The 26,037-nt window shown below is 41.2% G+C and overlaps 1 protein-coding gene across 2 annotated transcripts in view; it reads right to left on the reverse strand.

The window, feature by feature from the left end:
* ATP10B (ATPase phospholipid transporting 10B (putative)) overlaps positions 1-26,037 on the reverse strand; it is a 169,655-nt gene that overhangs the window by 60,757 nt on the left and 82,861 nt on the right. For both annotated transcript variants that reach the window (XM_059174217.1, XM_059174218.1), the window contains 3 exons: positions 21,978-22,182; positions 5,408-5,493; positions 2,636-2,742 (listed from right to left, as the gene is read on the reverse strand). In XM_059174217.1, the coding sequence (XP_059030200.1) occupies positions 2,636-2,742; positions 5,408-5,493; positions 21,978-22,182 (398 nt within the window). The remainder of the gene's footprint in view (positions 1-2,635; positions 2,743-5,407; positions 5,494-21,977; positions 22,183-26,037) is intronic.

The raw sequence follows: 26,037 nt of genomic DNA on the forward strand, positions 1-26,037 counted from the left end.
GCCTGACGGGAAAGCGCCATAACGTCAGAGCCATACTGAGAACCCAGCATTCTGATTCCTACTCTTTCTCCTACCAACTGTGCTACCCAGGCCCCACAGCTAAGAGCTGAGAGCCAAGTTGAGATTTTGTCTTCAGACAGAGCTTGTCCTTTGGGGCTGTTAAACGTAAACACCATGTTATAGTCCTCGGCAAATTAAAAAAAAAAAGAACAAAAACCAACACATATTTGCTGTGCAAAATTAAAGAAAACCAATATATTCGCTCCAGCAGTGAATGGCTTTACTGCTCTTTAGCTGGTTGCCTTGTGGATTTAAAGTGGCAACAAAACAGTAGGAGTGAGCAAACTCTGGGCTTATTAATCAGACTCAAGTTGCTGTAGTTTTAAGGGGGGTTTCCACAGCAATGAGCACAGGCTGACTGTGCTGATGGTACTGAGGCCTTCCCACCTGCTTCAGGCACACCTCACATCGGGGTCCTAAGACCTCCCTCTTTACCCACCTGCTTCCCACCTTCTGAGAGCCCACTATTCTTTTGGTAAACAGGCTCCCAGGGAAGGCAGTATGGTGCAATGGTTGGAAGGTGGTCTCTAGAATCAGAGCTTATCTCCGTAGAGACTTGACATTGGGTTATAAGGAATTAATCTCAGGAGACAAATCACTTTGGGTGAATTAATCCCTTTGTACCTCAATTTCTCATCTGCAGAACGAGAGACAATAGTTGTATATGTGTGTTTGGGCAGGAGAGTGAATTGATATACACAAAGTATCTGAATTACTTCCTTATACACAGTGGGAGCTCAATATATATTTTTTTGTGAGGAGCACACACCTATGTTGGATCTCTTCCTTCTGAAGGCTCACTTTGGCCTTTTTGAGCCTTTGGCTCTGAGGTGCTCCTATTTTGTTTGTCCATATTGTCAGAGGAGAGACTATGACTCTAGACCAGTTGTTCTCAACCAGCAATGATTTTATTCCCCAGGGGACATCTGGCAATGTATTGAGAAATTTTAGCTTGTCACATCTTAATGCCATCTCGAGGCTAGGGATGCTGCTAAACATTTTTGGAATTCATAGAACCCTATTCTTGATGGATAGGGCAGAGCATTTAAGCATCAATCTACCTGAAGATTGATCTCCCAACCACAAAGAACAATCTAGAACAAAATGTCAATAGTGCCAAGGTTGAGAACCTCTTACTCTAGATCATTATATTGAAAAAATTAGTATCATTTTTGCTCACATTTTTTGAGAGTATAATATGTGCCAGGCACTGTGTTAAGCCCCTTTCACAGACAATCTCATTTGAATCTTATAACCCTACAAGGTGAGAACTATTAATATCCCCGTGTTGAAACCTTAACCAACACACTCAGGAACATGGCAGCCAGCCAGTAGATTTCACCCCCAAGCAGCCTGACTCCTAGAGTCACGATTTACTCTCTCCCAAATCTTCCCCTCATTTACCATGTTCATCACACACTCACAGTTTTGCTTTTGATCAGGCAGAGAAGCAAACTCTAAGCCCTTGTGGGATTTTTTGGGGGAGTGGGGATTGCTTCAGAGTTTATCTTTCATAGATCTACCAGATGGCATTGAACTTCATTGCCAAAGACCCTTGAAAAGATTAACCTCAACTGCCAAACAATCCCCCTCCACCAAGTTAGGGAAAGCTAGCTAGACTGGGACATCACTTGTTTAAAAACCTGTTTTTCTTTGACAGTTCCAAAAAGTGAATCTTCAGGTAGATTGATGTTTAAATGCTCTGCCCTATCCATCAAGAATAGGGTTCTACGAATTCCAAAACAAATCAAACCAAAGAAAATACCAAACAAGCAAAATATTTCAAGATGTCCTAGTGAGTGGGAGACCCAGGAAAACACAATTTGGGGTCTTCCAGCAAAGGTAGACACTCCAGGAAGACTGAGTTTTCTCTGCAGAGGAAGAGTCTGTAGTTGTTGGTGTAAGAGCTGAAATTTATTGAGCACCAGCTGAGTGCTGGGGTGCTAGCTAAGTGCTGGGTATACAGCAGTCTCAAGACGGCCTCTCAGACTTCGGGTTCATTGTGAGAAGTGCTGCCAGGTTTTTAAAATTTCCATTGGAAAGCAAGATCAAAGTGGAAAGGAGAAGCTAGAGCACCACGAAATGAATAAGTAATACACACAGAACTGCAGAAGGAACACCTAAAACACACTGAGTGCTCACTGTGTTAGAAGTAATTTGTTTTGTATATTGACCCTCACGAGTACGCTGTGAGGCTGAACCAAATGTTCTTCCCATTTGCTTAGATGAGGAAACAGAGGCACAGTTTTCACACAAAGGTGGAGTTGTTAAGTTTGGTGAGATTATTATTGCTCAGGCTCAAGAAAGCACTCTTCATCCTGCCTTTGGGTCACAAGACCATGAGAGATCAATGAGCATGAACCCCTCCTGTTCAGATGAGTGATGTTCGCCTGGCATCTAAGTACATCTCCTGTGAACCAAATAACCTGCTGTGATTCTAGTCTCACTTTGCTTAGCTGAGAAAGGGGAAGTTGCTTGTACCCCTCAGAACTGTTGTGGCTTCCCACTGGCTGCAGGCGGATTTGGAGGAGCTGGAGAAGGGAGGACCAGGGGAAGGACAACAGAAGTCAATGACCTGCATAGATGACGATGCCAATAGCCACCTCGGTGTTTCTGATGGTACAGCCTCGAAGCAGAAGACTCTCGCTGCCAAAGCCTGTCCTTGTCTGGTCAGGATGCTCCCTGGGGATGAAGAAATACCGGGAGTGGTTTGGTGGCCTCTTCATGCTATCACTGGTTAGTGTCACAGAATTAGAAGTGGTGAGTGAACACGATCTCTCTCCTCCCTTTTTTCAGAAGAGCAATGGGTATTATTAACTTGGCATCTGGTTTCCAAGTTCAAGTACAACCTTCATTGCTCCTGGGAAGCCTGGTGGGGACTGGACCATTAAAAGGGAATTATCCATCCTTATGGAAATCATCATCTACCCACCTCAAAGTCAGGGTTCTGCTGAAAAAGCATTGGCTTCAGTTTTCTCACTCAGAATGGCTTAGTGTGGATAGGATATCCCAAAGACCACACAGTGTTTCCTCAAGCAGCCTCCCCATACTCTGTCTCGCCTGGTTGCTGGGACCAGACCATGGGGTCTGACTGCAAGTCTGCCAAAGCCACCAGACAGTGCTGCCCACCCCCCACTCAGTCCCCTGTGAGTTGGCAAGGGTCCTCTTATGTGGAGCGGCATCTCTCACTTGCCTCTCTCCTGTACCACCCTCCTCTTGCTCTGTCTCTTGTGAAATTAACAGACCTCACAGGAGGGGGACAGTAACCCTCTGTACCACATGGGGGAGGCAACTCCTGAAAGCTGAGAGGTTTTTCCTTGCTCTAGTCTCAGGGGCCTTGCAGTTTTCCACCTCACACCAGAAATTTCTAAATTACCTGGGGTCTGACCTTTATCAACCCTGATGCCCTTCCTTTGGGACCATTTAAATTTAAATATAACTTCCCCAAAGCATTAGGGAGAACAAAAAGAATAATAATCTGAGCCCTTAGGGCCTTTCTCTTTTTAGTTCTTCAATACTTCATTTTTCTAGTTCTGGTTATAATTGTTTTCCATTTACTAACTCGGTTAGTCATCACGACAACCTTGGAAGATAGGTTATGTTACCATACCCACTTTGTAAAAAGGGAAACTGAGGCAAGTTCGTAGAGCTAGTTAATGGCAGAAAGGAGATTCAAGTCCACAAAGTCTGGCTCCAGGATGCTATCCTGCCACACAATATGACTTTTAATACCAATTATTCCTTACTGTGGTTATATACTAAGTTTGCTTATATCATTGTATTTGATTCTTCATACTTCTGGGAAGTTAGAAGGGTGATTATCCTTCTCGTGAAAAAGATGAAGCCCAGAGAGGGCGAGAGATTTTTCGAAGGCTGCACACCTGATACGTGGGACATCTTAGGACTCAGGAACCCAGGCCACAGATAGCAGCTGTCATGCTATTTTCACAACACTAGGATTCCCAGAGTAGTGCCCCATTAACTTGCACTGAATCAGAGTCCTTTCCATTTGCAATTCTTTTGACTCTAACATGAGAATGTCTGACAGCTGACTTGGGATGAACTAAATCCACAAACCTCGGGCAGGAGGGATGGCCTCTTTGCTGGGGCAGGTGGCAAGTTCACCTGAACAGATGCAGGCAACGAATCCTCCTCTTTGCCAGGAGCTCTGGCCCTTCTCTGCCTGTCTCCATCTGTGCTGTCTGTGCATTTTAAAATAATTTGGGTTTAAAAGCCGCTGTTCCTCTTGTATTGTTCTTATCCTTTCCCCTCGCTCATTGTTCCTCTTGACAACACAGGCCTGAGAATATGTGGGCGGAGAGAAAGCACAGACATCTGCCTTCCAAGAAGCCTCACTCCAGACCTGATTGGTCAAGAAGTTGCCTTACCAAGATGAGCCTCGTCCTGCACAACAATGCAAAACATACTGGGGCTCAAGTGGAAAGACTGGGATTCAAGTCCTGGCATTGTCTGCTACCTGTTGTGCGCCTTTGGCTGTATCTGGAAAGTCTTAGATTATCCCTATCTGGAAAAGGAGGATCATAATCGTCACTTCACTGGGTGGTTGGACAGAGTGAAAGAGATGATGTTCCTTGTAAATACTCTAGAAACTGAGAAAACGCTGTGTGAGGGCTCATATTCTCATCGTTTCCATTGCTCTTTTGTGGTCTATCTTTGCATTAAGACCAGTAGTCTGATATGGGTGCAGAATGACCATCAAATTCTCAGGCCAAACTAAAGTTGAGGCGTAAGAATAACACTGATGACAAGAACGCAGCCGCCATCAACCCTTCACTCTGTGCGAGTTGCTGTGCTGTGGGTTCTGTGTGCGATAAACCATTTAATTCATAGAAAACACAAGTCTCATGATGTAGACCTTGTAATCTGTATTTTACAGAGAAGACAACCAAGGCCCAGAGACGTTAATGAATTTACTCAAAGCCACACAGCTTGTGAGTGAGTAAAACCTGATTTCAAACTCAGGTCTGTCAAACCCAGAAGTCCCCGTTCTTACCTGCAATGCAATGCAAGCTCTGTGAGAACACTGACCTCAATGAAATCTTGCCTTTCCTGAATCAGAGTGCGGTCATGATTCTGATGTTATTTCATCACCAGAGGTTTAAAAAAAAATTAGTAAATTTAACCCAGCAAAATAATTAAATGCCACTCTGGCAAAAAAAAAAAAAAAAAAAGGAAAAGTTTCCCAACATTGTTAGTTTTCTTTAGCGTTTCTTTATGGTAAAAAGAAAGACACATCCTCAATCTCTTCAGCCATTTCAAGAAAGGATGTGGTGTTCTAGCTGTAGGGGAAATAGTTACCAGCAGCACAGAGACATTAGAGACTTACATATAACCCTTAAATTTGTTGAGGTGGTTGTTGGGCTTCTCACACACGATGGTGTTGCAGAAATGTTCGGGTTCAAACTGTACGTCCTGTGAGGGAGAGAACAGCAGGAGGGCATTAAATCAGAGGGATCTAGTTTTACTAGGAGAGCTAAACACTGTTAAAACCATCACAGCTAAGGCGATCTCTGCTTTGTCGCTTCATGATAGTTGTCGAATGTTAGAAGAAAACGGAAATCCTCAGTGAGAAGGAGGAAGCAGATGCACTGAGAATGCTGGCAAGTTGGAAGCACGGCAGAGGGAGGTCCCTGCCCATCCCACAATTCTCTGGCAGGCTTGGGTGTGAGTTTCCAGACCTGCGCCATCCAGCAGAACCTACAGCAATGACAGAAGTGCTCTGAGTCTGTGTGTCCAATATGGAAGCCCCTCATCCCACAGGGCTATTGAAATGTGGACGTATGACTGAGAAAGTGATTTTTAGATTTTATTTCACTTTAATTAAATGGCTACCTGTGGCAAGTGGCTACTACATTGGGCAGCACAGACACAATCAAAAAGAGATTATAAATTGCATCACCTAGAAGTAACCAGAATTAATATTCTTGAGTATATAATTACTTATAGCATTTGAAAAAATACAATTTTAAAAATATACCAACGCATACATCTATATATGGGTATACATACATTTGTACATTTCAAAAAAAAATTGATGGTGTTCATGTAAATTGGAAATTTTCAGATATTAAATTTTTTACACAACTTTACTAACACCTGCACAGAAACCTGTTGTGTGAATGCCACCACATTTATTTCACCATTTCACTATGGCACATTTATATTGTCTCAATTTGTTTTTCTATTATGAACATGCTGTAGAAATTGTAGCTAATAAAACACAATAACAGCATTTACTGTATTCGTTTCTGCCAGCTGTTATGATGAGAACTTTGCATATATTATTTATTTTTAAGCTGACGATTATTCTGTGAAGTAGAAATACCAATTATCTCCTCTTTAGGAAGGGAAAAACCATGGTTCAGAAGGGTAGACAGGCTGCCTATGGCTGTCCCCGGACCGGGATTTTAATCCAAGTCTGACAGGAGGACGCCTGTCCTTTACTTGCACAGTCCTTTACTTACTTGTCCCCCAGGGAACATTCTCATAGCAAAGTACTTCAGACACATGCTTGCCTTTTTCTCCATGATTTCTCTTTCATTAGGTTATCTAGGTATATAAAATTTTACAATCTAGTGGGGGAGGGGAGATCTTGATTTCTACCCGCATGGGCTAATTCTCCTTTTACCTCTTGAGCCTCAGTCTCCCATCTGCGGAATGGGGCTAACTGCACATTCCCTGCCTGTCTCATTTGTGCCCCAGTGGACAGAATCCACATGGAGAGTTTTAGCAGGTGTAACATGCCACGCAGTAGAAGGAAGGAATGCTAAAGGTGGGGTGAGAAATGGTTTCTTGGGTAGAGCTTTTAGCATGGGGACTGAATTTATTGCTGAAAGTTTCAAGGTACAGCTGTTCAAAGGGGCAAATTGATTAGAAGAAATGACAGCATTTTCTGGCTTCGTATAAATATACTGTCCATTGGATCTGTGGGGGCGCCAACATAAATAAACTCTCCACTCACTTGAAATAAATTACCCATCCAGGAGTTTCTAAAAATATGGCCCTTTTCTCTCCAGGTATTGATTCTTTCAGGGACAAACACTTGCCGAGTCCTGAGATGATGACAAATCACGCTGTAATTTGTCAGCTGCTTTCATGCCCCTGATTAAGCCGTGCGCTTCACTCCGATCCATATCACTCGGCTCATTGCTGGCTTTCTAAATCCAAATTCATTTCAGGTATGAGTGGCAGTGGGTCTCAGAGCTAATGATCCTGCTGCAGTGAGTCCTGGGTGTCTGCTGAATCCTACCTACCTGGCAGATGCCAGCAATATGAGGTTGGCCTCTCTTGTCCCTGTGCTGGGGCTTCCCAGGGACCTTCTTCCTCAAGTGTCCCTTGTTCTCGTTTTCTTCGGGGCACTGGCCTTGGGTCCTCTCTCCATCTCCCTCTTTTTCTGAGGAGGTGACCCTTTCTAGCTACCTGTCCCCTGGGCTCCTTACTTCCCTCCCCAAAATGGGCTGTAAAGAGGGGCATGTGGGTCTTGCCGTCTTCAAAGATAAGTTCTGGGCATTGCTGGCTTTGAAGGACTTGCTGTAGTCACTTGGGGAGCTGCTAGGAGAGTCCAAGGACAGGAGGGCATGGAGGGACCTGCCAAACCCTGCAAGGTCCTTACATTAGCCTTGTTCAGGAGTTTCTGATTCCCTTTTGATTTATTACAGCACAGATTTTCATAACTTGTGGATGAAACCCACCTGTCCAACATTTCTTTCTGACTCCGCTCTTTATCAAAGAAAGCCCCACTAATAAGCAAAATGGCCTGGGGAGCCATCAGGGTCCAGGAAAAGACAACCCCTTTCCCGAGAGGAGTGTGTGTGTCTCTGCCGCCCTTCACGCCAGACCCTCCTCCCTCAAACACTTCCTATACGTATACCAGGCACATGTCATTAAGTTCTCACAGTGACTGTAGGAGACTTTGAAAGATGTGCAAATAGAGAATGAAGTAAAGCGATTGTCTTAGGGTTGGTAAGTAACTGGTGTGACTGTGGTTCTCATCTTCGGAATCCAAAGCCAATTATCATCACTGTTGTCTCTGTGGTCATCATCTTGACTATCATCAATACATTTAATCCTCTCTGTCCTGTTTTTATTATTGTTGCTTTAGCACTTATGAATGCTTGTTATGTGCTAAGAACCAACTAAATATTTTATACAAGCTATTGCCTTTAAATCACGTAATAACTCTATCAGACAGGGACTATTATTGTTATTATTTTTTAAAGATTTTATTTATTTATTTGACAGAGGGCAGGATAGCACAAGCGGGGGAGTGGCAGAGGGAGAGGGAGAAGCAGGTTCCCCACTGAGCAGGGAGCCCAATGCAGAGCTCCATCCCAGGACCCTGAGATCATGACCTTAACGGAAGGCAGAGGCTTACCTGACTGAGCCACCCAGGTTCCCCAGGCAGAGACTATTATTATCTCTATTTTACAAGTAAAGGAACTAAGGTTAAGGAGACCTGGTAATTTCCCCAAAGACCTACAGCTAGTAAGGTGAGAAGGCAAGCTTTAACTAAGGGACTTCTGATGCCATACACTTTGCTCTTTTAACAATGGTGTTATTTTGATTCACAAAGGAAAGATTAGTGTTTAAGATCTTCCTTTGTGGGGCGCCTGGGTGGCTCAATGGGTTAAGCTGCTGCTGCCTTCGGCTCAGGTCATGATCTCAGGGTCCTGGGATCGAGTCCCACATCGGGCTCTCTGCTCAGCAGGGTGCCTGCTTCCCTTCCTGCCTCTCTGCCTACTTGTGATTTCTCTCTGTCAAATAAATAAATAAAATCTTTAAAAAAAAAAATCTTCCTTTGGGAGGGGGGTGGTCGGATGAGGTAACTGAGGGGTGGACATTAAGGAGAGCATGTGATGTAATGAGCACTGGATATTGTATAAAACTGGTGAGTCACAGACCTGTACCTCTGAAACCAATAATACATTTTATGTGAATTAATTGAATTTAAATAATTGTAAAAACTAAAAAAAAAAGATCTCCCCTCAGCTCTATTTCCTTTCCCATGTTTCTTTTCCATTTTCTGTAATTGAAGTACCTGATATAATAAATTCATAAATGTGGAATTAAAAAACAGACCCCAAAAAACTGAGCCCGTGGATATAGAGAATGGCTTGGTGGTTGCCAGAGGTGGGGGTGGGTAAAGAGGGTCCAAAGGTACGAGCTTCTACTTAAAAAATAAGTAAGTCATGCAGTGCAATGTACAGCAAGCTTCTACTTAAAAAATAAGTAAGTCATGCAGTGCAATGTACAGCAAGGTGACTATGGTTAATAATATCGCATTGTATATTTGAAACTTGTTAAGAGAGATCTTAAAAGTTCTCATCACAAGAAAAAAAATTGTAACTGTGAGGTGATGGACATTAACTAGATTTACTGTGATTTCACAATATATACAAATATCAAATCACTGTTTCTATACCTAATACTAATATAATAAGTCAATTATATCTTAGTAAAAAAATAAGCAAGCCCCAGTGCCTGGAAATCATCATTATTATAATCATCATGATCACCTCACCCTTCTTAATGGGAGTCAAACAAGGAAGCATGAAAAATCTAAACTACATCATGTTGTCAGGCTGACCTTTGATTTGCCTCCATTAAGTGCTTTTATTTGATTGTTTCTAAAAGACTTTTACATTTTATGAAAGTTGTTTCTTAGAGTCATTGGCTTGGTCTCATTCTTTTTTCTAGTATCTACATAAACATCTAGTTGGTAGGCAGTCAAGGAATTTCTAGACCAGGGCATCTCAACTTTGGCACTACTGACATTTGGGGCTGGTTAATTCTTTGATTTTAGCAGCATTCCTGGCCTTTACCAACCTCATACCAGTAGCCCTCTCTTTCTGCCAGATGTCATAACCAAAAGTGTTTATAGACATTTCCTGGGGTAGAACCGAGAATTGCTCTAGAACCAATTTCAGACTAAGGAGATATAAAGTTGCTAAGATTGAGAACACACTGTATCCTATCTGTCCATCAGGAGAGGGCATGATAGCATTTTTTCCCTCTTTTCTTTTCTCTTCAATTGGAAAAAAAAGGTTAGATTTTATGACTGGGAGTTCCTAATGATTGAATGATGAGAAATCTGTATATCTCACTCTATCCTACATATACTATAGAAACTATTGTATAAACACGGTGGAGGTTTCCTTACAATATATGTACCATGCCAAGGTTAAAAATAAAAGGGGATTGATAATGAAAAGATATGAATTCATTGTCTAAAATCTAGTAGAAAATATTTAGAATATACCACAACTAATGAGAAATGCAAGGTATTATGTTTTCCAAGTGTATTTGCATTTTAAAGCAGGGTATCTTTGAAGGGTAGAGGTTAAGACACTACCTAAATTGGGACATTCTTTTGAGGAAATATATCTATATAGATCTATATATTTTGAGGAGATATCTATATAGATAATGATCTATATAGATATCTCCTCAAAAAATATGTATATATTTAATTTTTTTAAGCATTTAAGAAGTTTTTTTTTTGCCACCTCCTCTATGAAGTCCACCCGAATCCCCACAGACTGTTTCACCCCAACCAATGAGAATTTGTCCTTTTTATGTGCTTCCTTACCACACTACTTTTGCCTCCATTAACACTTCCTCTACTGCCAGCCTCCTCTGATGCATCTCCCATAATACCTTGAGGCAACAGGCATACCATTAAGATTTGTTGAGAGAAGGTTAGTCCTGGAGAGGGTGGTGTGAGGAATGTATACATTGAAAGGTGATGGATGAGGAGATGAAGGAAGACCTCTCTGTAAGAGACCTCTCTGTAAAGACTGCCCAAAGCAATTAAGAAGAGCCCCAGGCACAAATTCTTAACTTTGATTCATAGGAATAAGGCTGCTTCTTATAAGGAAATTCTTTGGCTCAACTTAAAAAAAAAAAAAAAAAGTAGTTAAAGAAGTAGATCCCAACATTCCAACATGGGCCAAACTGGTCTCCAATTCATTCATTCCTTCATTCACTCACTCACTCATTCATTCACATATTCAAAAATTTAATTGAATTCCCATAATATATGAGCCACGGGGTAAAGTGAGAGAGAATCAGAAAGAATGGAGAGGTTTTTGACACAAATCAGTTACTGCAGTCATAAAACAACTCAAAGTTCTCAGTTTAGCCCAGGTGTGTCAATGGCAGTATCTGGGAAAGCAGAGGAAAGTGGGCCAAGTGCGAGTGTGAGATGACTCTCTGGAGTTAAGGTATCCACTGACTTATGACCCAGAATCAACAAGCTGCATCCTCTGAGGCCCATCAGGAAGGTCAAGATTTAACAAAGAGGCTGAAATATGGTCTAGTAACAGGAACGGGCCATTTCCCCTGCACTAGTCTCAATTTTTACTTTTCTAGGCCTATTTTCCTCTATTCTTTATAAATGAATTTCATGTTGATTCATAAATGTGATTACATATGTATGAATGATGTTTCTAAATTGTTTGTAGTGGGCAGTTGTTTTCTGGCTACCCGCCTTCCAGTCTACTCCCTTTTCATTAAAAGTCCTTTCACTTCCTTATGGGAAACTACCTCTCCTCCGTGGTTTGTAATCTCGATGGGACTCTACGTCAAGATGCCCTGCCCATTAGACTCTCCCAATGTGGGACTTTGACTTGAGGGGAATGACTCAAGGAAGAAAAAACAATGGAGATCATTAAGTAGTTGCTGCTCCCAATACTTGCCATTGCACTGAGGCTCCTGGTTCTTGTTTCTGAACCTGGTTTTCAGCTTTCCTTTGATTCTGTGAGCCACATGGTACGCTTCTCCCCCTCTACCCTACCTGCCCCTGCATTTTTGCAAGGTTACTATTTTGCTTAAGTTAGCTGGGATCATTTCTGTTTCCTGCAAATACAGAAGTCTAATCGAAACAGTGGCACGTCCCACGTGATATATCAGTCCCACAGATATATCTTGGCCTTAATGATTTTTATTTATTTGGTAAAATTGCAGTTCACAGAATGCTGTCCCTTATTGACCTGATTTTATTCACTCTTCCCAGCTCTCCTGTGAGGTGCTGAGGACAAGTCAGCCCCACTTTATTGGAGAGAAAATTGCGTGTTGCTTGTATTAAGTGGCTTGTCTAAGAGTACACAGCTCAAGAGCACCCAAGTTTGTCTGATTCTAAAGGTTACACATGTTCTTTGCTTGGCATTAGCATTTAATGCTGTCTGCCCAAAGGAAAACCCTCTTGGCCTTTCCTTTATCATGCTTTCTTTGTAGATTTTCCATATTGATAACTCTCTTAAACTTTCATTGCCAGGCCCAATAGGACCCATGTGTCCACCACAGACTGTAGCAATCTGTCTTGCTTGGGACAATTCTTAATATCCATGTCATTCACTTGGAACTTGTAATATCTTATGCTTCTAATTGCTAAATACCAAGCTATTTCTATAAGCCAGCTGGTAGATTACACATTGCAGCTTGTCTATAAATCCTTATACGCAGCAGGATGTTGTCCAGAGACAGCAGAAACATAAGTCTCATACATGGTTTTCTAATTTCTTTCTTTAAAAAAAAAAAAAAAAGATTTTATTTATTTGAGAAAGAGAGAGAGAGCACGAAAAAGGAGAGGGGCAGAGGGAGAGGGAGAAGCAGACTCCCACTGAGCAAGGAGCCTCATGCAGGGCCTGATCCCAGGACCTAAGATCATGACCCAAGCTGAAGGCAAATGCTTAACCCACTGAGCCACCCAGGCACCCCAGTTTTCTGATTTCTTTAGGAATTCTTGACATCAGTAAATTACAAATCCAAAGTCATGGTACCTTTTTGTTTTATTTTCTTAAGTAATGGACACTGAAAGGACAATTGCTTTCAGGTCGGAGGGCTTAGGCAGGGCAAGGTTATCAAAGATTTTTGATAGTCATAAAGGGTCTTTAAATTAAAAAAATAGGTGCCCATAGTCTTAAGTTCTTAGAGGAGAGAGGTACATTTTACATCACCTTGAAACCCCTCCATAGCTATGAGGAGATATTCAAGAAAGATTCTGTTAACTGGAAATCAGCTAAAGAAATCAGCTAAATTCCTTAAACACAGAATGTGCTTATTTATTGAGTTTTCACTTTGAGCCTGTGAAAAAGAAGTATTGAACCAGGGATTGCCAAATTTCTGTGCAGCTCTCATTCTGTTTCTACATGACCCCCAGGCTAGATGACTAGAAAAACCTGCCCATACCAGGGAGAGGATGACAAAGCAGAACTAGCTCATTTTTGGAGCATTCCTGTAGGTGGAGCAAGGTTTCAGGATACACAGACCACACCCCCCAGGTGGCTACCCAGGAGCTACACTGCAGGCAACCTTAGGAGGATACTATTTTAAAGTTTTGCTTTTTTTTTTTTTTTTAAAGCTTATTAGTTTGGATAATGCTAGAATCAAATGTTCTTCACGCCCTAGCTGCTAAGCCAAGTGACCAAGGTTTCCTTCCTGGCATACAAATTAGACAACCCTCTGATTTCTGAGAATTCCATCTGAAAACTAATGACAGTTACCAGCATTCGATAACCTTCCTGCTCCCAGTTGAGTCAGAGTTCTTTTCAAGATAACCGGCAACAGAGTGACTGGCAGTTACTTTCCTTTATGACTCTGGGTGAGGAGATGGTCTGCATAATGCAACCACCCTAGGTCTCCCTGTCTGCCCAAGAGATTCCCGCTAAAGTGCACAGATTGGGCTGCAGGATGGGGGATCCTATCTAAGGATTCCTTACAGTCTTGTGTGGACTTTATTCAAGTGGACAGATATTCTGATTCTTATTCAGGGCTAAGACGAAATTTAATCTTGAAATTGTGCTATGACATTTTCCAACCTCTAAGGCAGGGGTTTGGCATGCCAAGTGAATACTGGAAAAAGAATGACTTCTTCTGTCATTCTTAGAAGGAGCCAATTACTAATTATTTGTGGGAGTGTTTGTTAATCATTGTCTTTGTGATTCCCTGTTAGAGTATATAGTCACAGCCTGTATCTCCCCTGTTTAAATCTGAACCCCTAGTGCACACTACGGCACCTGACACAGAGGACCTAATCCATCAATATTTGGTGAATGAATGAGGGACTACATGACGTCTGAAACATGCCCACCAGATGGGCCGTGGTGCCTTCACAGGCCATTGCACAGACAGACCTTTTTTGCATGCCTTTTTCTGGCTATGGATAACTGAGACCAAAGAAAATGACATGAGGGCCAACGTTTTGTACCTTATGTTTCTGGCAAAAGAAGTCACAGAGAAGAGAGTATGAATTCCTAGTTGAGAAACTTTTTATCCAGTTGTTCACAAAATATATGATCATAGTGCATCACCCCAATAAACAACACCAAAATGATCTGGCACAGTATCTGGCAATAAAAGGACCTCATCGGATACTGGTTGGAAAAGTGAATTCATTGAATGAACTACAGTGAGGCAGGCACAATGCTTGAGAGCGACAAAGGTGGTCGATGGGAGCACAGAGGGAGGAATGATTTACTCTGGGTACGTTACAGAGGATGCTGTGTAGGCAGAGATAGGGCACATAGGTAAGTTAGATACATATAGCCCTGATTCATAATACGTATTTAGTGGACATTTATTGGTGAGCTGCTCAGAACCCTCCTGCTCCATAGGCTAATCTCGACCATCCAGTCCAAGTAGAGGATGCCACTCTCAGAATCCTTTGCCTCCAGCCAGAGTTAATTGGTTGGTGTAAGGATGGGTACACAGTATGAGCCAGGCCAATCAGTCCCTGTCTTTGGGATCCCTTTCAATTCAGACATCAGGAAAGTTTCCAGTCCTTCTCTGGAGATGAAGCTGTGAGTGTTAGGTCTATATGTGAGAGATGAAAGCCAAACATGGTGAGAAACCTAGACAAGAAGCGAGGGTTGCACTGATGGATTCTAAATTTCTGGTTGACACTACCCTAAGGCCCATTTCACCTTATTTTCTTTCAGTAAATTCTCTTTCCGTCAAGGCTACTATGAATCAGAGTTCAGTCACATGCAATGAAGAGTCTTGCCTAATCCTTATAGTAGATTGGTATGGTTCTCCTTTGAGACATCAAATAGTTCCCACACTGGACTGAAATATTCCCAATTATCTCTGGTGGTTATGACTGCGAAGGCCACTCTTCAAAAGTAAATATGTTCTCACGGTATATGGAGATAGTGGGGAGGAGGAAAAGTTTAAGCTATCATCTATTAACACTTTGCATGATTATATCTTTCACATAATGTAGCAGCAATTCCTCGTAAGGCCCTGAAGGGACAAAAGTAGGAAAAGACTTTTTAATAGAAGTTTCCAAATACTGCTAAACACTGGGAAGGGGAGGGGATCTCCAATGTTTGTGTGTGTGTGTGTGTGTGTGTGTGTGTGGTGCTCATGCTCTAGAACAACTCTGGCCAAAAATAGGTCGGAGGGCTATCAAAAATAAAAGTAAGTTTTTTTGTAAGGTTATTTCCTTCCTGATATAATTATTATTATTGCAAATAATTACAACCGAACTTGTATAGTTGCAGTATTTTCATATCTGTGAAAATTGTATTTACTTGAGAAATAAAATATACACATAAAAGGATCTAAGAATCCCTTCAGCAATGGGAAAAATAATCATGTACATCTGAACTGAGTTCCAATTTTGGCATAACACTGCATTCGTGGGGTAATCTTTGATAAGATTTAGTTTTTCTGCAATTGTTTCCTCATCTTGAAAATGTTACTAATCCCTTCCTTTTCTACTTCCAAGGATTGCTGTGAGTGTCAAATATCCAAGGGGACTGTGTAGTAAATAGGCTGTGTAGTACAGTGGCTAAGGACTTTGCCTAATGTGAGAGAAGGGTTTACATATTTCATATTGATGAGGTTGTGTAAAGACCTCTAGTCCTGAATTTCAAGTATCAGCATAAATCTTGATTATTTAATCTTTAAAAAGTCCTAGTTGTGTCCATTATGGCATGGAAATAATGATCAATCCAATAGCTGTATATACCTCTGACATATCTTATTGTGATTTCTAAATCCTATTTTACATCGAAAGGGACTCGATCTATTAAGACTACAGGATCATGAAAAAGAGCTCAGAAGCCAACTCATAGAAGGTCTCACCAGCTAAAAATGGGGTAATCAATAAAGATAACAACTGCACTGATTTGACACATGTCAGATCTGTTTAAATCCATCAGTGCACATTGATACTAAAAAAGACAAACTCACTGGTCACCTTTTGCAAGATGGGAGGGAATCAATTCATGCAACGGTGACATATACACTCCCACACACAAACCTAACCTGAATCAGATTTAGGCATGAGCTCTAACTGCTAATTTTTTTTTTAAGATTTTATTTATTTTATTTGACAGACAGAGTAGGCAGAGAGGCAAGCAGAGAGAGGGGGAGGAAGCAGGTTCCCTGGTGAGCAAAGAGCCCGATGCGGGGCTCGATCCCAGGACCCTGGGATCATGACCTGAGCCGAAGGCAGAGGCTTTAACCCACTGAGCCACCCAGGCGCCCCTCTAACTGCTAATTTATAGAAATATAATGAACAGGGAAACACATTTAAATGACACAGCTGGGAGTCAATGCTGATCAGCAAAATCCAGACTGTAGGAAATTTTACAGGACCAACAACCTGATTTATTCAGCAGCAAAAACTGAATATACAAGAAAAACAAAAAAAGAAAGCTGAGCAGGGAACCCCTAGAGTAAAAGAGAAACTTATCTAGGTCTTTAGACTTACTTGGATTCTTATTCAAACAAACTGGAAAACACTGAACACTGACTTGAAAGCTGACAGCAAGAAATTAATGCTAATGTTTTAGCAGTGACAATGGTATCATTGCATGTTTTAAAAACCATATCCTTGAGAGATAGATTAATTAAAGTGTCTATATGTGGAATGCTGCAACACTGAAGTTTACTTCAAAATAATTTGCAGAGTGAAGAGAGTGAGGCTATAGATGAAACAAAATTGGCTATGGTGGTTGTTGAAATTGGGTGATGGGCACATTAAAAATTCATCATACTATTCTCCCTACATTTGAATGCACTTGAAAATATCCATAATAAAATGTTAAAGTAAGGGGTGCCTGGGTGGCTCAGTGGGTTAAGCCTCTGCTTTCGACTCAGGTCAAGATCTCAGCATCCTGGGATTGAGCCCCGCATTGAGCCCTGCATTGGGCTCTCTGCTTCCCCTCTCTCTCTGCCTGCCTCTCTGCCTACTTGTGATCTCTGTCTGCCAAAAAAATAAATAAAATCTTAAAAAAAAAAAAGAAAAAAATGTTAAAGTAAAATAATTCTGTCTGAGTTTAAATCCAAGCTCAGCTCACTGCTAGGAGGGTTACTTAACTGTTCTTGCCTCCTTTGTCAAGTGGGGATATTCAAAGTGCCTACCTCGCAGGGTTATTTATGGAGAGGAGAAAAATAATAGGTCTAAAACACTTAAGAGACCTGCCCATGGCACACAGTGTATGATCAATCAACTTATCTATTGATATTACTTATTATCATTATATATCGTGATATAGATTTTATACTGAAGGAATTCTAGAAAATATGATCTCTGCTCAACATCAAGCAGTGGTCAATTGGTAGAAAGACTTTCATTCTTTTTTTTAAAGATTTATTTATTTATTTATTTATTTATTTATTTGATGGAGATCACAAGTAGGCAGAGAGGCAGGCAGAGAGAGAGGAAGGGAAGGCAGTCTCCCTGCTGAGCAGAGAGCCCTATGCGGGGCTCGATCCCAGGACCCTGGGATCATGACCCAAGCCGAAGGCAGAGGCTTAACCCACTGAGCCACCCAGGCGCCCCAAGACTATCATTCTTAAGGGAAACTTGCAACAGCCTACCATGGGCAGGTCTTATTACAAAATCCCCCAGGAAAGGAGATTTTTTCCTCTGGTTCTCAGGGCAGGCAGGGTTGAGAGGATAGCTACCTTTTGCTTCTTTCTAAGTGTGTCATTACTGAAATGAGAGGGTGATTAAGGACTCCCTATCTTCCCTCAAGTCTTTCAGCAAAGTGCTCTGCTGCCTAAATATGTTAAAGTCAGTGCACACCTTCACTGTAGAAGATCTGAGCTCCCGTGGTCCTTCCTAACTGAGAAAATGGCTTAAAATCACTAACCTTCATGGAAGGCAAGCTAGTTAAAAGGGAAAGTCAATTAAAAATCTTTAATTTGGGCAATAAACAGATAAGCACAATTATTACATCAGTCGATGATGCCTTAAGCCAGAGTTTTCAATGGTCTGCTGTGCACGGCCGTCATGTGGGGGATCTTGTTAAACTGCAGATTCTGATTGAGTTTATGGTAGGGCCTGATATTCCACATTTTTAACAAGCTCCCAGTTGACAACGAAGAGGCTCACCCACATATCATACTCGCCATGGTAAGCACTTGGCTGGCCACTAGGAAATGATCTGACACTCAGTTTAGTAGGACTTAGGGTTCAGTGATTTGGATAATAGACAGCCAGGAATATCTTTCATCTGAAATATTAATTGGAAGAATTCATTTCTGATTTTTTGGCTTTGGTATTTTCTATTTACCAAAATAAAGGCACATACTTCTTTTCACATACTCTTTTCTATTAAATGCCTCTTACTCATCTTGGAAATCCTTTTAAGAAGAGATTTTGGGTATCAGAAGGTATCAAAGAGAGAATGGTATAATTTAATTCTCTAATAAAGTCTCCTGACCTGCTCAGAAGACCTTAGCATAAGCCTAATTTTGGATTCCTTCTCTTTCCTCAGCAGTGGGATGTGGGAATAAATATTTTAAGAACAGGTCAATAATTTTGTGAATTCAAAGATCACCCAGCATGATAAAATTCTAAATTGAAAAAAAAAAAAGTTGGCCTTGTCCAACTTGAATTCTAAGAAAAGGATTTTGAAAGCGACTCTTTGGCAACCTTGAGAATGATGTGACTTGTCACAGGAGAAAAATATTTTTGAGAAGCTCTTTTATGTTTATGATTTCATTTGAACCTATATAGGAAAGGGAAGGATGAATTGCCTAGGTCCTTCTCTGTTTACTGTTCAGCTACTGTGATCATGCATGCTCCACAATCCATGTTAGTTTTCCTCCCAAATTTTCATGGGAATGCTAAAATTATTGTGCCAAAAAATAGTTCTGAAAACTCAGGGTTAAAGAAAGTTTAAAAGATCTGTTGACTGCAGATCTTCTTAGAGACCTTGCTAGGTTGATGTACATTGGACCCTCTAAGAGGGGTCCACAGGACAGTTTTTCCAATCAGATTTGACAATGAAACTTGTTTTCTAAGAACTATCTCTTGAGATAAGCATTGGCACACTCTGTCTTGAGAAATGCTGATCTAGGGGAGCTGGGACAAAGTTTGCTTATCAACTCTAAATTAACAAAATATAATAATCTCTCATCATCTTCAAGATGGTAAAAATGGGTATGGGTGTAAAGATGGGGTGGGAAGTTTCTATAAATCTCTGTTAGTAGAAACCCTTTTGGCAAGGTGAAGGTTTTATAGTCATTAAGGGTTAGAGGGAAAACTAAGAAATGCTTTTTAAAAAAAATTTATTTTTTTACTACTTATTTTTTAAGATATCAAACTTCCCAACAAACCACATCTGTAGGTGCTCAAAATCTTCTCTGAGACAATAGTGAAATATTCTACTTCTATTCCTCAGTTTTCATCTGTAAAATGAGGATAGTAATATCTACTTCATAGGGTGGTTGCAGGGACTAAAAGAGACAATGTATGGAAAAGCACAGGCACATCTAAGAAGCATGAAGATGGTAGTTCTGTTCTTTTTATTAAAAGTGGTTTTTTGTGAGTGCTTGAGGTGACACCTCCCCTTTGTCATACAGGTCTTCAAAAAAGCTGGTATGTGGTAGGCTCATGGCATGATCATATGGGAGAGCATTTAAAAATATGCATGCCCGACCCCTACTCAGTTCTAGAGAGCCATAATGTAGTGATAATGGGGAAGAATGCATATATATTTTTAAAATTTTCTTCCTGTGGTGAAGATGGTACATCTTGAACACCTGTAAGATATTTGGACCAAATCCCTAAATTGTGATCCTATGTCTCCTGCAGTAGTCCTCGAGTATGTTCTGTGGAACAAAAGTTCTCTGTGGTGAAATGGTTAGAGATGCTACATACCAGTCTCCATCCTCTCCCCTCCTTGAGCTTTCTTAAATTACCTGAGATGTCAGGCAGTACTCTGTGAGATTTTGCAACATATATTTATCCTGCAACTCTCCATGTCTGTCCAACACATTTGAGAAATGCTATAGTAAAGAGTTAGAAGAGAATTCTACTTATGTTCAGAGATCTTTTCACGCTGACATAAGGGAGAAGCAAGGTAGCAAAGGGCAGCCCAAATTCCTCCTTCTTAGAGAGCTGTCTGAGGCTACTTTTTAATTTTTAAATTCTAATTATTTATTTATTTATTTAAAAGAGTTTATTTATTTGTTTGAGAGAGACAGAGAGAGACCAATGGAAAGACTGAACCTGCAAAATAGCAAGAAAAAGCAGATGGCAGCAAAGTGGTCACGGTGGTTTCCATGCCCAGGGTAGTAAATACAGCTGAGGTAGCAGTAACAGACCATTTATTATGGGCCTACTATGCACCAAACCTTACATTTTGTTCCTTACTTTCTTCATCTCCTCTGAATCTCAGAGCAGAACTAGGGAAGAACTATGTAGAGGTCAGAGAACAGGTTTCTGTGGACTGAATCAATCATACCAAAGAGATTTTTCAAGAACTGCTCATCAGGTGCTTGGAGAGAGGCAAAGTGAGGTATGACAAGTTGTCACAGTTGTCAAGTTGTCATTGAAACTTCTCTCAAAAAGTTTCCATCTGGAAAACTGAACTCTTTCAAGAGAATCTCTGAGGAATGAAGCACTTGCCTTCTTTCCCCTAAATCCCGGACTCATCTAATTTCTCTCCCACCAAAGGCTGACAGAGTGAAGAAACTGATAGAATTTTATTCTTTTCCACAGGCAGAAGAAGGTTCTAGATTAAAAACCAACCCTTCCAAGAGGAATTCTAATTGAAAATTGGAATATCACATCTAGTTTCAATTTATCAACACATATTGCCTCTGAACACCACTGACATTTACTGCTAGCTATTTACAGGCTTCTTACTATGTGTATACCTTTATGCTAAATAATTCCTATACATGTCCTTTAGTCTTCAGAATCATCCTAATGGAGAAGGACTATTTTTGTACCCATTTCCCTGATGAGGGAATAAGGATGTGAGAGAGTAGTAACTTGCTTGAGGTGAGAATACTAATAAATGGTTGGGTTGAACTTTGAGTTCAGTTCTGTCAGCCTCCAGAGCCTGGGCTTTTAACCACCAAACAGTTGTAACTTCCTTATGATGTCTATGGTAATGTAAGTATATGGGCATTAACTAAAAGTGATGATGATCATTCCCTATTTCTCAAGGAGATAAGGTAAGATGTACACAAGTGGAAAAATAGTTAGCAATACCTTCCTGTAGCTTATACTGGAGTCAAAGTAGTTCTGGAGAAGATTCAAAGAGGAAGTGATTGAGGGAGTGGAGCTGGGGAGGATGGGCAAGGACTGCATAAGCATGGAAAAGTGAGTTAGTCCTAAAGGTAACTGAAGAGATATTAGACTCTTCAGAGCACAGAACACAGTTTCCTTAATAGAGTGTGACCCCACGTAGGAATTCTGAGGCTTTCAGGAAGTTAGTCAACTTTCCTAAGACTATTTCCCCATCTGTGATAAAGGGATAATAGCCACCAAGAGGCTTGCTGGGAAGATTAAGTATAGCTAAGTGTTTGGGAAAAGGAGGCATCCCCTACTCTTTCCTCTAGCTATCAGACTAAGTTCAATTTCCCAGTAGAGTTGGCTTGCTTCTCCCCTTTGACCTCATGTATTAAGATGTTAGAAAGAGCCTTACCTGCTGTGAGAAGCCCTTCACAACACGTCTTTGTTTGAGGTTTGTTTCTCCATCCAGGTTGGCAGTTTCCAGGTGGCAGATCCCACTGGGGTCTGAGGAAAAGAGGAGGAGTATGTCTGCTGGGATGATCTCGTTGCATTTCATTTGGATGAAGTCTCCCACACGCACATCCTTCCAGCATTTCTGAACGTAGCTCCGCTCTTTTCTTGGGTAGAAGAACAATAGTGAGTTTTAAGATTCTCTAGAGAATTAATAAGTGAAGGGAGGAAGGCCTGGCCTGTGCCTAAATATCCCTCAAGCAGCCTGTCACAAGATTGTTTGGTGTTCTACCTTGCCCCAAATAACCACCGTCATAACTCTCTAGAAAGGCTAAGTATGGTCTAAAGAATCCCACTAATAGAAGATCTGTCCTCATGAGCCTTTAGAGTTTTGATTGACTGTTGGCTGTAGACTAGGTACTATGCTCAGCCTTGCTTCCTAGCAGAAGAAAAAAAATTAAAGGAGAAGGTGATTACATAGTCATATTACTTTAGTACTCTTGATAGACATCATTTTCTAGAATAGCCAGTTATCACTGTAGGAAGCAGGGTTGCAAGGAAAGGTTGTTCAGGAAAGAGTGTTTCTGATTAGGAAAGTGAGGATATAAACCATTATGTAGAAAGATCTGGGATGATGCTGAAATGGAAAACTCTGGGCAGTCAGGGAGTTAGAAAGATAGCACCAGAAGTTTGACGGGATGGGACTCATGGTAATCATAGAACCAGAGGGTTAAAGAAATCCCAGGAAATTATGAACTTTCTCTTCCCACCCCATTTATCAAGCTCAGATATGAGTGGCAGCAATAATCACAAATGTAGCAGCATATCTACTGTGCCAAGTACTAGTGATAGTTAATATTGTCTTTATTTGTATAATAGCTTACTGAAGTGAATATTATTAGGCCTAGTTCACACATGAGGAAATCGAAGGTCAAAGAAAAACTTCCCAAGGTCTTAACAACAATATCTGAAACCCAAGCCCAGATCCAAGTTGGCACCCAGCCCCACAGTTTTCAATGCTTGGAGATCCTACCTTCTCAAAAGTATTCCCCTCTTTCCTCAGGTCTCTGGTGGTCTCAGCTTTTGCACCATCAGCAATAGGACTCCCTACTACCCAAGCCAAGACATTCTATTTCAAGGAGCTCTCGTCTTAGAAAGTCCTCCTTCTATTTAGCCAAATACTGAACTAGTTCTGCTCTCTTGGGTAATCTATTCCATCTTCTACCATTTTGTAAATATTTTAAGGCATTTATCAGGTATTTCTGGGAGCCTTTTGGATTTGCCAAGTCAAATTTAATTCTCCAAGTGCCCTTCATGACTCCTGTATGACAGTTTCAAGGCCTGTCCTGAAAGTGTGGGCTGTTTTGTCTAGGGCTGTATTTGGAAATGTTCCTCTTTAAATATGGGATTTGGAACCAAACCAATATTGTACACATGGTCTTTTCAACTGAGCCCAGCTGGTTTTCAGCTGGGTACCTCTGAGCCCAGTCAGGCCCAGGGAAGCAGGGTCTTGGCTGTTTTTCTCCACTGGTGCTGAGTCCCCCTGGCATGTTAATGTTTCTGTTGGAATCTGGGTGCCCTGGTCATGACAAGGCTACTCTTTCACAGGAAAAGAGATGTGACTGGAATTTTGCTTTTCCTTTTTAACTTCATAAAAGTCCCTAAAGTGGGTAAGGGTTTGAGGTCTTCTTTTCTTCTTTGGTGCCCTCTGGAGAACCTCAGATAAGCCCTGCTAAGACACCATTGTTCTTGTCATAAAAGATCTATGCAGAGGCTCTCCTAATCCCCTGAAATGAGTGTGGTTTCATTTGGAAGACCAATCAAGGAAAGGTCTGATCTGAATCTATAAGATAATCAGGGACATTAGTACTGGGGAGCATCTTGCCATGCTAAAGACCCACAGAATTCTGTGGACATTCCCATGGCTCCAGAAAGCACAGTAAAGCAGCCACTGGTATAATCAGTCCATGGGCAATATCATCCACATGACTAATGCCACCACTTCTGAGGATTTGGGCGGGTAATGCACCTGTGGCATTTTAGTAATAGTAATAGTGCTTCTTTCCATGGAAAGACATTTAACAGGTTTCTAAACACTTTTGTGATTCCATCAACTTATTTTACCACTTGTTTTTCCTGTAAAGAATAGGGACAGTACCCCTCATTTTTTTTCTCAGTGGCATTTTGGAAATATACCTGTTTGTTTCTTGATGTATTTGGGGTGGCTACTCCTCCGCCAGAAATGTGAATATTACTGTCAAATAATTCATGGTCTCTCTGCTGATTCCGGGAAGGATTTGTTTTTTTTCTTCAGAGTATAAATGTTTGAGTATAAGGCCACCTAAAGGAACTGGAATGGCCCCTACTCTCTGTGGGAGAAGGAACCTCACACAGTCAAAGAAAGACTAGCTTTCTCTACTGCTTTTGTTGTTCTTCTTTTTGAGAGGGCGCTTAAAACAAAACAAAAAATTCCTAAATGTTATAGCAAAATTCACCCAAGGAGTAAAGGATTATCACTCAACCTGTCCACATTCTTCCCCACCTCCCAGCTTTGACTTCTGTGTCCTATCAGGGATAGTGGGTATCAGTTGATCCCTATAATCTCAGTGTTCTGCCTGGTATTTGAAATTGAGTTTAGTGAAAATGCCTTAGATTCTGAGCAACATCCTCATTGCCAAAGCTTCCAGAACACACTGGTTCAGAAGATTTGCAAATGCTAGTTGGAATTGCTGCATACATAGGCATATCAGAGGCAAGGCCAGCATACCCTCATCTATGAACACTGCCTTTTTTTTAGTAAAAAGATTTTTAAAATTTATTTGACAGAGAAAGAGAGAGCACAAGCAGGGGGAGCAACAAAGAAAGAGGGAGAAGCAGGCTCTCCACTGAAGAGGGAACCTGATGCAGAGCTCTGTCCCAGGACCTTAGGATCACGACCCGAGCCAAAGGCAGACGCTTAACCAACTGAACCACATAGTCATCCCTCATTCTTTCACCTTCTAATAACAGACTCCACTGCTTATTATGGGCTCTGGGCTCTTAAGGTTATGGACGAGGGAGAGTTATGGAGATGAGCTTATGGTATATACATTTTTACAAGCAGTCACTTCTGTGAGCTGGGATTGAATGTTGTCAATTTCCACTGGGATGCTGGGTATAATGAGGTCAGGGAGCCACCCAAGATGCAGAAAGTCAGACCAGTCTCTGATTTCTATTATTCCTCAGATCCCAGGGAAGTCACTGCCTTACTAGTAACTATCACTTCTGTCTTTCCTTTAGGTTAATCCTTTCTTAGGATGACATGTGGAAGTAAAGAAACATTCTTAGTCCCTGTTGTAGGCCTATCCTATCTTATGAAAGAGACTGCCCATCTTTGTGAGTGTACACCTGAAACAGAGGCACATATGCCTTGATGCACACAACCTATTATGTGTGTCTGGGATAATGAAGCTATAGAATCAACATGATTTGGGGATGTTAGCTTTAAAAAACCTGGTGTGTGTGTGTGTGTGTGTGTGTGTGTGTGTGTGTAGGGATATGGTTTAGCAATAGCTGATACATAATTTGATGAATTATATTTATATTAAATCAAATATAGTTAGTTCTAGAATCAGAGTCAAATTTTAAAGAAACTTTTGGAGATAAAAAATCAGGTATTTTGGAGATAAAAATATCAGGGTAAAAAATGAGACATTTCATTGTTTCATTTGGCCATTTTGTGCTGGTCTCTTGGTCCTCTGGGTCCATTTTGTCTCCCCAATAGTCAGGAGTGTGAGTATGTTTGTGGGAAAGGCAAGGATGCATAGCCAAACGGGGTCCAGCCAGAGGAAGTGATGAGTGGCTGAGCCCAGCTGATGCGGAAAAGCAGCATGCTCCTGCATTGAGTGACACCCAGATGTGGCCAGCAGCTGGCTGGGCGCCACCTGAGGAAGTCATTCGGAACAGCTGCCTCAGGTGGATGACTCCACGCGCTCTTGATCACCTCCTTGCTCAGTGAGTCCCACCTGGGAACCAACTGCTAT

The sequence above is a fragment of the Mustela lutreola genome, chromosome 5 (assembly GCF_030435805.1).
Source record: "Mustela lutreola isolate mMusLut2 chromosome 5, mMusLut2.pri, whole genome shotgun sequence".
NCBI lineage: Eukaryota > Metazoa > Chordata > Mammalia > Carnivora > Mustelidae > Mustela > Mustela lutreola.